The 16,647-nt window shown below is 32.7% G+C and overlaps 1 protein-coding gene across 8 annotated transcripts in view; it reads left to right on the top strand.

Moving 5' to 3' along the window:
- Nucleotides 1–16,647, top strand: part of LOC127710176 (cytochrome P450 10-like) — a 270,280-nt gene that overhangs the window by 224,585 nt on the left and 29,048 nt on the right. For 3 of the 8 annotated variants that reach the window (XM_052215935.1, XM_052215937.1, XM_052215933.1), the window contains exon 3: nt 5,005–5,124. Coding sequence is in view for 1 of the 8 variants with exons in the window: in XM_052215932.1 (XP_052071892.1) it covers nt 15,992–16,033 (42 nt within the window). In the remaining 7 variants the exon portion in view is untranslated. Of the gene's footprint in view, nt 1–3,658; nt 3,702–4,353; nt 4,442–5,004; nt 5,125–13,162; nt 13,283–15,875; nt 16,034–16,647 lie in introns of those variants that run through there. The other 5 variants (XM_052215934.1, XR_007986024.1, XM_052215938.1 and 2 more) reach the window with 5 other exon arrangements.

Below are 16,647 nucleotides of genomic sequence, written 5' to 3'. Positions count from 1 at the left end.
GCATTTGACTAGCAGGTCGAACAACGGATGTTCTTAAACCCTGCTGACTGCCATGGCGATTGCCAAATAAACGGATCACAGATGTAACACAATGGATCTTAATTATATTAATTTAATACCAAACAGAAAACAATAAACTTGCAGAAAAGATGGTATACCGCAAACATGAGGTGCAAAAATTTGTACACCATATCCGGATTTCGACAAGTAATGTCTCTTCAGTGATGTTAGGAATCGAAACGGTATTTGGAAGGCCATATAATTTACCTCAATTTGGGATTGACTCTTGAATTTTGAAGAGTCGAAATAGGATGAACGGATCATATAAACCCGAAGGCAAATATAATACAAGCCCAAACGAAAAAATATAAACAAGTCTAAATTGAAAACAACGTTCAAACCTATGATTGCGTTGGATAAAAACCGCAATTTTTATACGTGTGCATGCAAAACAAATTTCTTTGTAGAGGGGTCTAAATACAGCACAAACAACATTTTCCAAAAGACCAAAAAAGTGAAAAAGTATATTTTTTAAGTTTATTGTTTTCTGTTTGGTATTAAATTAATATAATTAAGATCCATTGTGTTACATCTGTGATTCGTTTATTTGGCAATCGCCATGGCAGTCAGCAGGGTTTAAGAAAATCCGTTGTTCGACCTGCTAGTCAAATGCGTTTTGTTAAAATATACTTTTTCACTTTTTTGGTATTTTGGAAAATGTTGTTTGTGCTGTATTTAGACCCCTTGTCGAAATCCGGATATGGTGTACAAATTTTTGCACCTTATGTTTGCGGTATACCATCTTTTCCGCAAGTTATATTGTTTTCTGTTTGGTATTAAATTAATATAATTAAGATCCATTGTGTTACATCTGTGATCCGTTTATTTGGCAATCGACATGGCAGTCAGCAGGGTTTAAGAACATCCGTTGTTCGACCTGCTAGTCAAATGCGTTTTGTTAAAATATACTTTTTCACTTTTTTGGTCTTTTGGAAAATGTTGTTTGTGCTGTATTTAGAACCCTCTACAAAGAAATTTGTTTTGCATGCACACGTATAAAAATTGCGGTTTTTATCCAACGCAATCATAGGTTTGAACGTTGTTTTCAATTTAGACTTGTAAATATATATATATATATATATATATATATATTAAAGGTTTATAATTAACAGTAATATACAAGTTAGCGTTATTGAGTGACAGAAATATACACGTACTTACCACAAAATTATTTTATTTATTGATATTACTTTTACTGTTAAGTCTGTTTTTGTGATATCCATTTTACGTGACTCTGTACTTATGTATCCCGTCATACTTTGAACGACAAAATTATTTTATGTCTACCTGTGCGAATTTGAAACGCACGATTTTACGCCAGTACTTAGAACCTTCCATCCTTAATGGGTGGATTTTACATAGATAAATAAATTCGTATAATAAAAAAGCAAAATAAGGATGTTAAATTTGATGTATGCCTTTTTGTGCTTCTTCGTTACATTTGTTGGTTTTTATAGTGATTAAGATGATAACACAATGTTGACTGCTGTACCCCTATTTTTGACATTTTTACCTATTGTGTCTGTTTGTTTTGTTCACACATCGTTGTCAATATAATGGAATTTGATGCGACTGTCATACAAGTGAGAGGTTTAGCTAGCTTTAAAACCAGGTTCAATCCACCATTTTTTACATAAGAAAATGCCTGTACCAAGTAAGGAATATGACAGCTGTTATTCGTTCGTTTGATGTCTTTGAGCTTTTGATTTTGCCATTCTATTAGGACTTATATCCAGAAAATGACTATGAGGGTCGATTGAAAACAAAACTTTACGACAAAAGAGATGATGTCAGTTTCCCAATTGTGACCTTTTCATTTTTAAACCAAGTGTTCCAAATGATGCAGTTGAAATCATCACTTCGTAAATTTTACGGACGCCATCACGAGTTGGTTGACCGTGATGGAATATCCGTTTCACAGATGATATCGGATATGTTCCTTATGTCGCAATTACAATCCCGTTCCCTTTTCACGAATGTGACCTACCGAATTAGACTATGTACCGGCTATGTAATAACACGAGCAACACGACGAGTGCCACATGTGGAGCAGGATCTGCTTACCCTTCCGGAGCACCTGAGATCACCTCCAGTTTTTTGTGGGGTTCGTGTTGCTGTTGAGCCCTTTATTTGTGACATTTTTACCTATTGTGTCTGTTTGTTTTGTTCACACATTGTTGTCAATTTAATGGAATTTGATGCGACTGTCATACAAGTGAGAGGTTTAGCTAGCTTTAAATCCACCATTTTCTACATAAGAAAATGCCTGTACCATGTCAGGAATATGACAGTTGTTATCCATTCGTTTGTTGTGTTTGAGCTTTTGATTTTGCCATTTGATTAGGGACTTTCCTTTTTGAATTTTCCTCGGAGTTCAGTATTTTTGTGATTTTACTTTTTACAATGGCTTAATGTAATTTGTTAGTCGCAACTAGAAATCAGTATAGACATGGTCCACGATCGATGAATTTGTATCAATTGCATGTATTGTAACAGTAATATTGTGTGTTATATAATTTGATTTTTATCTTAAAAGATATTTTTTAAACAAAAAAATAATTTAAACGTTTTCTTGAAAATTTTGGTGCATATTAAAGATAAAAAATGTAAATCTTGTAGATTTTAAATTTAACAAAAATTTCGTTTGTTTTTAACATGTGACAATACGGACTACTGAATGACCTAAAGAAATTAAACCATTATTTTGACCATGGACATTCATTTTATCGAATACAGCGTTATATCGGGTCTTACTTTTGAATTAGGGATTCGAAGTTCAATGTTTAGAGTAATCTCATACGTCTACGAAATACTAATTGTACATTTCATCTTTCTTTTTCTATCTTTCTCTTTTTCTTTTCTTTGTCATACATTTAGTAAAACAGTTATGTGACATAAATTATCTCGTGTCATATTAGATCCCAATTCCGCAGAGTTGACTCAATTGGAGGTAGCGAGACCACGGGTACTCAGTAAACTGGACCCCTGTACGTTGTGATAACTTATCGCTACCCTAACGCAGAGCGGAGATTTTGATGGAATGGCGGACTAGTTAAGGGTATACTAAGCTAGACTGGTTGTCCTAGTGAAAGTTCAACCATGGTTAAAATTTCACCCATGCAGATCCCTGTATAAATATCTGGATCATACATTCGTCGTTCGATGTTGTGTATCTTTGTATATATGCCTATTTTTGCCGAAGTTGTTTGGTGTTGCAATTGGTGGCAGGTGTGTCCTGTGTATAGTGTGTACAATATGTTTGGTAAATCCTGCATATCATCAATTGTTTCATATGGGAAAAGAGTTTGTATTTTGGTGTGGCTTTTGTTCTTTTTGTACCGGTGGCTAATAACATAGGTTTGATCCTCGACTGGTTAAGTGGCAATTTTTGAAAGAAAATCCTACTAAACCATTACAATACATATAGTACTATCACCTGCTTTTTGTACAGATATTGCAGATAATTATTACACAATTATCTTGGAAATAAAACATATTTTTTATTGGCTTTATGATTATAATTGTACTGAAATTTAACCCTAACCTTTTGTAATAAATAGTGGACTGATCGATATTGTCTTCACATTTATAGTTGTCGCAATAAGTGTATTTTAAACCCAACAACTTTAAACTATAATAAGGTGAGAGATATTGATCTTTTTTAAGTATACACAGAAAAATATTAATTTGTGTGTAAACATATTTTTCATTCAATTCTCGTATTTGTTTCCCACAAACAAACTCCAAAATCATAAAAATGGATAGGAATGATAGGACACGGGGGATATAAACCAGTGAGACGGAAAAGAAAGACATGTAAAGTTAAGCTGTTCCACATTTAATTGGCGAACACGACCCCATATTCCCGCATTCGTTTTAATTTATTATCTTTTATGATCTGTTCTCTCAACAACTTCTCCATACTTTGAGCAATCTGGAAAATAGCTTCAAAATATTGCATATTGAACTTTTTTTTATTGTTGAAGGCTGTACGTTGTCCATTGATTATTGTTTACATCGCTCAACATGTTTCTTTTAATAAATATACAACGAATATGAATGAAAAAATAAACATTACTACAATGTCTTTTTTTTCTACTTTTGTTTTATTGACACAATGGTTCTGTTTTATTTATTCATACGAATAACAAAATTGTCTAAAGGACGTGAACAAAATCAATATTATATTTCTTGTGACAACGATATAAACAGTCCATAATGTAAGTTCTATAACTCTTGTTTTTTTTAAATGATCAAATTATATACTTAGTTATCTCCCATTTTACATTTCAGAAAATGGTCAAAGTTGTTTTAAAGTACAGTCCTTACCAAAGATGAAACGGGGTCTATCACAGCGAAAAGAAAATACAGGGACTTAAAGGTGAACAACTAACATAGAACTGTCATACTAAAATGAAAACACAAGGAGTTGATTAGAAATGCATCGTTAATAAATTTTGAGACTTAAATGAATAATACGTTATAATAAACGAAGGCACTACGTATATTTCCAGAAAGAGGTTTAGCCGGGATCTTGTAGTTTCACTTGAACTTTAAAATGTTTCTCCATTTAACAGAATGATGCTTGTCGTAGATACAAGCTGCTTTGAAAAATTGTCTATTTGTAGTAACTTGCATTGAACCAAGATATAACATGTATTATCAAACAGGAATATGGACCTCGGATATTGGGGTTTTGGTGGGGAGGTGGCGAGGGGGATGGTAAATAGGCAATTGGCCCAGAGACGACCATAGAAGTATGGGACCAAGAGAGTGCGCGAAACACAGGAAGCTCCTGATATCACAGGATTTACATGTTCTTTCTTTTTCATTTTTTTTCTCTCTATTTTTCTTATGAATATGTTTTCCTATTTCCATGCACGCTATATTTCTTTTTTTTTTTTAAATTCAGGAAATAAATTTGATGTTGTTTCATACTTACAGGTATACTGGGGTCCTCTGGTTTTACTGTAGTAACTCATAAAATACAGAATAGAGACGCTTGTCAACTTACAATTGATTCTAAAGCTGTCTGGAGTTGTAATATTACAACACTTCAAACAGGTAAACATCAGTAAAGAGGAGAGAGAGAGAGAGAGAGAGAGAGAGAGAGAGAGAGAGAGAGAGAGAACGATTTAGGGTATGAGGAAAGACTAAACACATATTATGTATATTATAAATATCAATAAAGATTATGAAATTATTTTTAAATCAACGACCAGACGAGTGTATATAGGGATTTTAAGTAATAACTTAAAATCTTAAAAAAAAAAAAAACCAAGCTTCTTTTAAATTTTGTTGCACGTTTATGGTGTTTAGAAATTTAAACTGAATTCACTATAATATACACAACGCCCGTAAGGCACTATTCAACCCTTTTGAAAGAACGTACTCGTCTCTTGAACTAGACGGACCATCATGATAACTATTGGGTACACATTTTATATATTTAAGGAGGAAGCGGAAAAGACGATCCATTGTGTCTCGAAGCTCTAAGTGCCGTAACAAAAATCTCTTCAAATAATCACACCAAATGATAGAAACATTTATATTAGAAATGTCAAAGAATCCTAGAAAAGTTATCAGACTATAACCATGAGGAACGTCAAGTGGAACTTGATATTATTTGGTCTTATAGGTACATTGAAGATTTTTTAAACAGTTTACAATGACATATAATGCCAAGTGAAGGCAAACGCACACATGACCCTTTTGTTCAGTAAGGTAAAAAATACAAGATTTAATGTTTTGTATTGATATAAATATAAACTACATTTGAACGCGAATAAATTGATTGTCCTGATTAGTATGTTATTTTGTTTGTGTGTTGATGAAAAACCCTATTTGGGATTTTCTATAAAAAAAAATTTTTGATTTAACTTTTAACTTAATATCATTATACTAGACTTGTTCTTACATTATTTCTATGACCCAACCTTGATCTTCTTTGTGGTATAGCATCCTGTCAAAAGAAACCAAATGATAAACACCATATTTACCAAAGTTTGCAATCTAAATTTGTACATGTATAATAAAAATATGAGTAGTCCAGTAATATTGTTTACAAATAATTTCAACATTTTTTTTCATTACTGTGTACTGCAGTTAAAGACAACTTTTTTTTTATCTCTTATTGTACTGTATATTGATGCAGGTTGTTTTGTGTCCTAGATATTTCATATTTGTTTACATTAATATGAGCTCACAAAATTATACATCCGCCCCTTGCAAAAATAAAAAAGATTAAGAAACAAGAATGTGTCCATTGTACATGGATGCCCAACTCACACTTTTATTTTCAATATTCAGTGGACCGTGAAATAGGAGTAAAAACTCGCAATTAACATTAAAATTAAAAATATCATGCGGAACATATATACTTAGTTTCAAGTTGCTTGGACTTTAAACTTTATAAATACATTGACTAAAAAATTTACTGAAGTGTGCACTATCATTTTCTATGTTCAGTGGACTGTGAAATATGGTTAAAAACTCTCATTTGGCATCATATCATAGGGAACATGTGTCCTAAGTTTCAAGTTGATTGGAATTCAACTTCATCAAAAAGAACAAAAAATATAATCTGAAGAAGGACAGATGGACAAAATGAACGAAGACACAGAGGCCGAAACACACTATAAAAATGAAATAGACAGTGCCTAATGTCACTTTACAATTAAAAATAAAAGAAATTTTTAATAAAATATCAAAGAAGAATTATGGATACAAAATATCCCCCCCCCCCTTTACAAATTAAGGGGTGGTTTGATAAATCCATTTTTCTTTTCTATTTTAAACTATAAATAGATAGAAGTTTGTTTTATCTTTATAAATAGATAGAAGGATACTTTATTTTATTTTCTAACTCGTAGAAAGTCATACCCACCAAATGGGGGTTAGACAAACTGCTTCCTGACTCGTCACTGCTCTCTTCAGGAGAACTCTAGCCTATCTGAAAAGTTAAATGAGAAGATAAATAGCATGCACAAGTGTATCTGTAAAATAAAAGCAGAAAAAAAGAAGCAATGTAAATTTCATGATACCAATCCTAGTGTGTCAGCTCAGCTATGAAAGTGATACAATAAAAATAGAGCTTTTACTTTACTGCTCTCTGATGATTAATTCTTCCATAAAACACATTTTTAGAATACTAAATATACTACTTTTAAAGTTTTATCAAGCCTTATATGAAGGCTTTGGTAAGCAATACTATATATATATAATGTTTAGCATATATCATTTAGTTACATGTACATCTATATGATGTGTTGCATACCATTTATAGTGACCTTGAAAGGACAAAGTGTCACCTTTAATTGGAACCCCATGTGCCATATACATGATATATGTAAAATGGTAAATAAGCAATACAAGTTTTTGATGTCTTGAAATGTTGCTTTTATAGCATGGGGAAAAATATATTGAACATGGGTTTTCTCGTGCACTAATTTTTGATATTTTACTGGTAAAAATCACCTTTTCTGCTGGTAAAATATACATGTTTGACCTGCCTATTTTGGATTTCACATCCTTTGTTGAAGTGACTTGCAATTCTTTAAGCTCACATATATTGATGGTATTTCTCACTGCTTTCATATATTTGAAAGCACATGTGAACTTAAAGATGGACATGACTTTTTCTGTCAGTTTATTTATTGTTGCAGATCTTTCAATCTTAATAGGACGATAACCTGAAATAGATATTGATGTTGTGAAAGCAGGCATAATCTTTTTATTTGGTTAGAACTCAATTTTTACAAGGTGATTTCAATAATAATAAGCCTTCAGAAAGTAACCGTATATCTTTTTTTAATTTTGCATTATATAAAGAATGATGCACAAACAAGAGGCTCTCAAGAGTCTGAATCGCTCACCTGATTTGTTAAAGCTTAATTCATTCACCAATCATGATTTATATTTTTGAGTAATAATGTATACCGGTGTTTGCTTAAAAATGCACCTTTTTTTAGGGGGGTTGGGGGGTGGCTGGGGGTCATTGTTCTGAACATGTTCATGCAGATAGATCAATACTATTTTTCTCAATTACCCAAAGGAACATTCATTTAAAGTTTGAAGGTATTTGGCCCAGTAGTTTCAGAGGAGAAGATTTTTGAAATAGTAAGACAGAAAATTACTAATTTAGTGGCAGCAACCCAACAATGGTTTGTTTGATTTGTTTGAAAATTTCAGGGCTGGTAGATCTTGACCTGTTTAACATTTTTACCCCATGTCAGATTTGCTCTATTCTAAATGCTTTACTTATTGAGATATAAGCCCAAAACTGCATTTTACCCCTATGTTCTATTTTTAGTCATGGTGGCCATGTTTGTTGATGGATCAAAATTTCGGATACAATTTATAAACTAGATACCCTAAGGAACATTCATTCAAAGTTTGAAGGTATTTGCCCAGTAGTTTCAGAGGAGAAGATTTTTGAAATAGTTTACGACGACAGACGACAACAGACGACGACGACGGACGCAAAGTGATGGCATAAGCTCACATGGGGCCCTTCAGGCCCGGTGAGCTAAAAACAAGCTGTAATTCAGTGGTTGTCGTTTGTCATGTTTGTTGTTGTGTTTTTTATTTTTTCTTTCATTTTTTGTACATTAATTAAGCCGTTAATTTTCTTGTTTAAATTTGTCATTTCTTGGCCTTTTATAGCTGACTATGCAGTATTGGCTTTGCTTATTGATGAAGACCCTACGGTGACCTATTCTGTCATCAAAATCACTCACAAAATTTGATCTGCAAAACCATCATTTTTAATTTATTATTTAAGGGAAATTCCTGTAAATAAGTCAATGACATTTCATATGTTTTTATTTTAGCATTAGCAATTTGGCAAATATCATTTCCATGGAGATATTTTTACCACAACCCCTCAGTCACCCAATCATGGTTCATTGACTTTGGAATTTTTTCATGGCTTATTTGTTAAAGTCTAGGGTTAGGTTATAAAGGAAACCAATGATGTTAAATCATTAAAATCTAGTATTAAATTGTGAAATCTTGTATTAATTATAAAAAAAGAAGATGTGGTATGATTGCCAATAAGACAACTCTCCACAAGAGACCAAATGACACAGAAATTAACAACTATAGGTCACCATACAGCATGTACAATATCAAGTTGTGAAATCTAGTATTAAGTTGTGTAAGCATTTGTATATTTTGTTTCCTTAAAATTTATTTGGGGCAGGCCTCACATTGTCAGTCAAATTTTTCCATAGTTTACATGTTATGTGTGGTATTTTTATTTCAAACAATTGCATTAAACTTTCAAAGTTGCATACAGTCAACTGTGTCAACAGTTTATTTTTATAATTACACAGTTATTTACCTAATTGCTTTTCATTCATTGCTTTCACAATGGTAGGATTAATGGTTTGATACTCTGGGCTGTCCAAACACGTCACTTTGAAGGAGTACATAGGTTTTTTTCTTTTTCCTGGATGACCCTGCTCTTAGTCTTGATTCATGACTTCGTCTGAAGTGTTGAAATCTGAAATATCATTTACGATAAAATAAAAATATATTTTACATTATTTTATTTTTATTTTCATTTTAGTTGCAAACTCTGTCTGACTGACAAACTGTCAGACATAAAATTAATTGGTCAAACAGAAATTTTTAGATTTAGTTGCAAATATACATGTAGTAGAAAAGATCAAGTTTCTATTTCGGTCAGACAAACTCTGAAACAGTTCGGCACCAACTGGTATCCAATTACATTTATCTACATTCAATGATTCATGACATTCTTACATGTGTACATTGTAAATGTACACGACTCATGACTCATGACTGCATGTGTAACCTATAGATGCTGTCTGCTCTATGGTCGGGTTGTTGTCTCTTTGACACATTCCCCATTTCCATTCTCAATTTTAATCACAGGGACTTGTCTAATAATGGGTCATACGGATCACTTGAACTTAGTTACCACAATACTGAAATACCGAAGATAACAGTTGACAAAATATAATATATAAAGCAAGACTTAAATATCATTTTTTTTTAAATTCATATTTATGAACCCTTCTGTAGGCCTGTGTATCAATATTTTTTTTAAGTAAACCATATACACACTATTTATAAATAAACATTAGCAGTTTAGCACCATTGTAATTAAACGTTAACTAGGTAAAAACTTTAAACATCAGTCAATATTATACTTTACTATAGTAAACACCATAAAAAATAACACCCTTTTTCCGCAGTAACTGCATGTAAGCAGAATAACTGTTATCCAATAGGGAATATCATTCAACGTCGTAAAAATTACCCCATATTTCAAGCGGACAACTGACCCTAGGCAAAATACCTGTGTGGGAATGAGCATGTAGGCAAAATAACTGCATTGGCTGAAGTTTGCAAGATATTTTTCCAAAAATAACTAAAATGATAGCAAATCAGGATCAGCAAATTATCAGTTCAGTTCAGTACAATATTAATAATACAGTAACGGACTTCATAAAAATTAACATCCAAAATTATCAAATCTAACAGACCTCAATAATTCTTTACTCATTTAATAATTGTGGATATAAACTTTTGACATACTTGTATTGTTTGAGTTACATACAATAACAACACAAGATGATGACACTGACATGACTGACACGTGTAAGAAAAGCTGTATATAAACACTTAATATTGTATGGAAATAGTTATCTAAAACTCGTCTGACCAACTAGACAAGTCCCTTTGATACATGTTACAACACCACATCAATAAAATAATAACAGGGACGTGTATATATAATAATAAAAGAAATATTGTTTTGACGTAAATTTTGATTATCAAAAATCTTTTACCGGACCTTACCCAGACAAGAAATCATCGTCATCTTGATTTTCGACAATTTGTGGTCTTGCTGCTTCTGCATTTAATCTTTGTGCCCTGTTTATCAACATTTGCAGACGGGCTGCGGACGATTCAGCCATATTCATACTTTACCGCCAATATCAAGAAAAATCCGGAGGCTGTCCGAATAGTTAGATGACGACTGGATATTTTTAGAAAATACTTTGTTAGAAACATTTTGATTGGCCGATAAAAGTACAAAACTTACGGTATGGAATGAAAAACTTACGGTATGGAATTGAAAACCAACGCGTTGGTTTTTCATACCGTATGAATTACGAATCAACGCGTTGAAAGTGAAGACCAACGCGTTGATAGTGAAAACCAACGCGTTGGAAGTAAAACCAACGCGTTGATAGTAAAAACCAACGCGTTGAAAGTAAAAACCAACGCGTTGAAAGTAAAAACTAACGCGTTGAAAATTTCATACGGTATGTTCATACCGCCAAAGACACGAACGGCCACTCATAGAAGAGTTAAACACAGAACGGAACTACTGACTGGTCTGATCAGTAAGTTTATCTGATACAAAAATTTAATTACACTTTTAGGTATTTGGATGATATATTGGCTCTCAATAATGACCACTTCAGTATGTACACGAAAGAGATTTATCCAGCTGAACTGACTTTAAATAAAGCTAACACTAGCAATGAACACTGGGTCTTGATATCTATATCTTTAACGGGAAGCTTAATACCAAAGTTTATAATAAATGAGATGATTTTTCATTTCCTATTGTTAATTATCCATTTTTAGATGGTGACGTTCCCTTGTCCGGCACCATCTTATGGTGTTTATATATCTCAACTTGTTCGATTCGCTCGTGTATGTAACAACGTATTTGATTTTAACGAAAGAAATCTCTGTATTACTTAAAAATTATTACACCAGGGTTTTCGATATCACAAACTAGTCAAAACATTTACTAAATTTTATCATAGGTACAAGGACAATAATCGTAAAAATAAATCAACATGCAGACATCTTATACGTTCAGGTATATCACATCCAATCTTTTATGGTAATATTCTTTACAAAGCACAAAAATGTCGGCATTCACCTCAAAAACTTACCAAGTCTTTAAACAGACTTATTCAGAAGGGATATAGTTACGATACTGTTGTCAAGTCATTAAGAATTGCATATTTTGGTATTAATATTGATTCACTCATAGGGTCTTTGCATCGGAAATAACACATTTGTTCTAAAACCAGTTGTTGGCATGATACGGGTTATGTTCTTCTCATATATTTTATGATGGTATGATACTAAACCCCTAACGGGAGGGACTGTGCTTGATTTCATATGATGAAGACATAATCTTTCAATAAGTTTAACTGAAGTCTGGAGCTGGCATGTCAGTAACTGCTAGTAGTCCTTTGTTAATTTATGTATCATTGTCATTTTGCTTAGTTTCTTTTGTTACCTATTCTGACATCGGACTCGGACTTCTTTTAAACTGAGTTTTACTGTGCGTATTGCTGTGTGTTTGTTTATTCTACATTGGCTAAAGGTTTAGGGGGAGGGTTGAGATCTCACAAAACATGTTTAACCCCGCCGCATTTTTGCGCCTGTCCCAAGTCAGGAGCCTCTGGCCTTTGTTAGTCTTGTATGTTTTTTTTAATTTTAGTTCATTTATATGTTTTGGAGTTTAGTATGACGTCCATTTTCACTGAAATAGTTCACATTTTTTTAGAGGCCAGCTGGAGCCTGCCTCCGGGTGCGAGATTTTCTCGCTGTGTTGAAGACCCATTGGTGGCCTTCGGATGTTTTCTGCTATTTGGTCGGGTTGTTGTCCCTTTGACATATTCCTCATTTCCATTCTCAATTTTTTTGTAATATTTTCTTTTCTTGACGAATTGTAGCCTGCTCGTCTCGAGTCCTCCATGTTCCATCCCCGTCAATTTAAGAACTTTAAAATTGGTATTTACTGCTTGACCACTTTGCATATGAAATTAAGGATTAATAAAAAAAGGACTGGTCGGCTTGGAGTTAGAATGATGTGTTGATAATCTTTGTTCTTTTTTGCGATTACTCACTGAAACCAATTGATTCAGTTCAATGCATTTAATACACTATTTCAACACCCACTATGTCAAAACATACAAAACAAAATACAACATTAAACATGTGTTGAAGTATTAAACACCACGTAAACTCATTTTACATATTAGGCACTCAAGATATAAATATAAAACTTTGAAAGTATAAAAAGTTAAATTTATTTCAGAACAACTGAAAGATTTAGGAATGGAGACACAACTGTTTCAAGTTCAGGCGAAGGAGGCGCTTCAAATCGTGGTTAAAGGAAGAATAATATGGAAAGGCAATACAAAGTCTCTTTCAGGAGGTATGCACAAATAAAACAAAAGTACACGTAAATATCAGATAGATAACTTGATTCATAAAAGTTAAAATCAAACATATAATTGAAAAAAACAAACCATAGTTGGCCCAATGTTTCAAGTTTGAAAGATGCAATACTTATAAAAATCGTCACCCAAAAGACTGATTTCTCAAATTGTGATTATTAATTTTTCACGGTATTTTCAAGCGCAGTGTAATATGTATTTTAATCAGATAATGAACTTTCAATGCTACTTTTACACTTAGTATATGACAGACTTATCAAATAAGCAAATACTACTGCTACATGAAGTTGATTGTTACACATGCATTATGAATAAAAGGACATATTAAGTAATAAAAATAATTATACAATAATGAGATGAAAAAAAATACAAATAATATTAAGGAATCCAGAGGTCAACTCACGACCTTCACCGATAGTGTCTAGCTCTAACTACATGTAGCCCTGTATATGTAAATGTATACCTGTCATGGTTGAATAACTCTTAAATCTCAATTTCTTTTTTTTCCCGGACAGTTCCGGGCAAGCAAATGGTGATCATATGTGTAGTTCCATTCTGGAAAGAGTTTCCTCTGCTATACAGTAAAATACATCCAGTTTTGTACATTTTGACAAATTAATTCGACCGTATAAAAATATCATGCAAAATCTTTAAAGCATAATATTTGATTTTTGTTGAAATCATATGCAAAGAATTGGATATTTTTTTATGAATAAACCACTTTTTTGTTATTCACAGTATCTGTTACTTTTTTATTTGTAAAAAAAATATACCGAGACAGCAAACTGCCTTTAGCAATACATATTTTTTGTCCTAGAAAGAAATTTCGGACCAATACTACAGACGTAATTCTGGCACGGGAAAAGTCCCATGATAATTTTAGACTGGCAATAAAAAGATTAAATGAATATAAATTAGATCGTGCCAACTTAATAATGAAAACAAATGACTACTAATGGGACATTATATGAAAGATCCGCAATACAACATTCAAAAATAAAATGTTATTTTCATGTCCTGGTTGTCTCTTTAAAGTTTTGAACTTAGATGTTGTCGTTATGGTACATTGTACACATGTATATGTTAGGCCTCCAGCTGATTAAGTATGAAGTATTTTGTCAAGAAGGCAATATCCACTATTGTTCCTTAATCCTCCAATAACTGTCATTTTAAAATAGACGTCGACTGGTTGGTTCCTCTTCCACTGGCAAATTTGTAGCCAAATCCTTACACTATTCACTATTCACTGTTCAAGAAAATCAATTATTGCACAGCTCAAACATGAAATAAAATAAAGACGCACACAAAAAATCCGCTACGTAGACAACTAAATATTGAGTCCACAATCGAGGGAAAAACGGTATTGTAGCTACGACCAGTCGAGCAGTATTTTCCTCTGTGACGCAGATATACTGGTCAACCAATGACGGTTTTCCCAAATTTAAAAACTTTTTAATGGAATGTCTCAACTTTTCTTTAAAAACCCTTGATTCATTTTTCCTGGTAAGCTGCGGCAACCCTCTATCGTGATAGGAAAAGCCAGGCCTAGAATATCGTAACAACAAACTAATTGTATCTCGTTTCTGAATTTTCATGGACTTCAGTTGACTCGCTTTTAAACTGGTTGTTCGTACTTTTTACACGTCGTTGATCGTTCTTTCTTTTATACCATATATATATATATAGATTGGTAAAACTTGTTTTTGAATCTCTTCGTCTCCCAGAACAAATAAATGTACAATATATGTACATTATCGGAAAATATAAAATCTATTTGTACGAGCTTCTGAAACAGGACGAAAAAGCGAGGCTCGCCGAGTATTTCTCCTGTTTCGTAGCGAGAACAAATAGTTCAATATTTCTAAACAATGTACACATATTTTGTGTATCCAGCAATTAAACCCTTTCACTTTTACGTTTTTTTTTTTTAATTTCAAATTATTATAATTGATTTTTACAGAAATCGACATCATTAAATATGGACTGCGTAGAGGGTCACACAATGAACTATTATGTAAACAATAACGCTACGTACTGTTCTCCCAAGATAGAATCAGGATAACAGGAGACTTTGTTTGTATAGGTTTATAATAGATTTTTACAAATAAGCTAGAGGTATAGGGGGAGGGTTGAGATCTCACAAAACATGTTTAACTCCGTCGCATTTTTGCGCCTGTCCCAAGTCAGGAGCCTCTGGGCTTTGTTTGTTTTGTATGTTTTTTTTTTTTTATTTTAGTTCATTTATATGTTTTGGTGTTTAGTGTCACGACGTCCATTTTCACTGAACTAGTACACATTCTGTGTAGGGGCAAGCTGAAGCACGCCTCCGGGTGCGGGATTTTCTCGCTGTGTTGAAGACCCATTGGTGACCTTCGGCTGTTTTCTGCCCTTTGGTCGGGTTGTTGTCTCTTTGACACATTCCCCATTTCCATTCTCAATTTTATTTGAGTATAATTTTTAAAAACCTTTTTCTTTGAAGTTTCTAAGAACTTGTAAATAAGGCATGTTTATATATAAAATTAATTTATGTAGTGAGTGACGTACTGTGTTATCTTGCTACTAATAATTCAGTGAATAATAAAAAGTGTGAATAAATAGATCGAAAATACCTTTATCAAGAAGAAAAGTAAACAAATCTTTATATTACGAAATATGTGCATTGATAATGTCTTTTATGGAGTATATAAATGAACCCTGTGTGCATTAATCATCATCATATCCATACTGTGGTGAGTACAAGTAATTAAGACAACGCACGATCATCCATCTTTGCAAGGAGAATAGGGGGGAGGGATTAGATTAAGAAGTTATTGGTTTACCATGTTTACGTTGGGAAGTGAAACATAAATGGGCTTTTTTGAATTTTTGAAAATTACTATCTAATTCAAAGTTTGTAGAAAAGCAATAGTTATCCGTGCATATTGCAATTACACAAGTACATAAAATGTGTACCTACACAATATTTACCTTGAACAAATGTTTATATCACTCCGTCATTGTCCATAAGTACATTTAAACAGCCATAGCTTGTATAATTACATACTTATTAAACGCACTAAAATAACATATAGGTATAAGCAAAATTTTCACTTTATTAACAGTACTCAATATTCAATTTCCCAGTACAGTATCAAAGACATTGAAGAAGTGGTTGCAGTTAAATCTAACTCTACCTTTCAGTATAATATAAAGAATATTTTGGTCCTGATATCCAAGTAATATTTGCCACTGAATTTTATTATCAATGTATTACCATATTCATCGAGGTGAAAAAGTGAAAAGGTAGAGATCGTGTCCTGATATGCATATAATATTTGCCACTGGACGTTAAAAAAATTTTATC

Source organism: Mytilus californianus, unplaced genomic scaffold (assembly GCF_021869535.1).
Source record: "Mytilus californianus isolate M0D057914Y unplaced genomic scaffold, xbMytCali1.0.p SCAF_7, whole genome shotgun sequence".
NCBI classification, from domain to species: Eukaryota; Metazoa; Mollusca; class Bivalvia; order Mytilida; family Mytilidae; genus Mytilus; species Mytilus californianus.
This window is presented reverse-complemented; position numbering and strand designations above follow the sequence as displayed.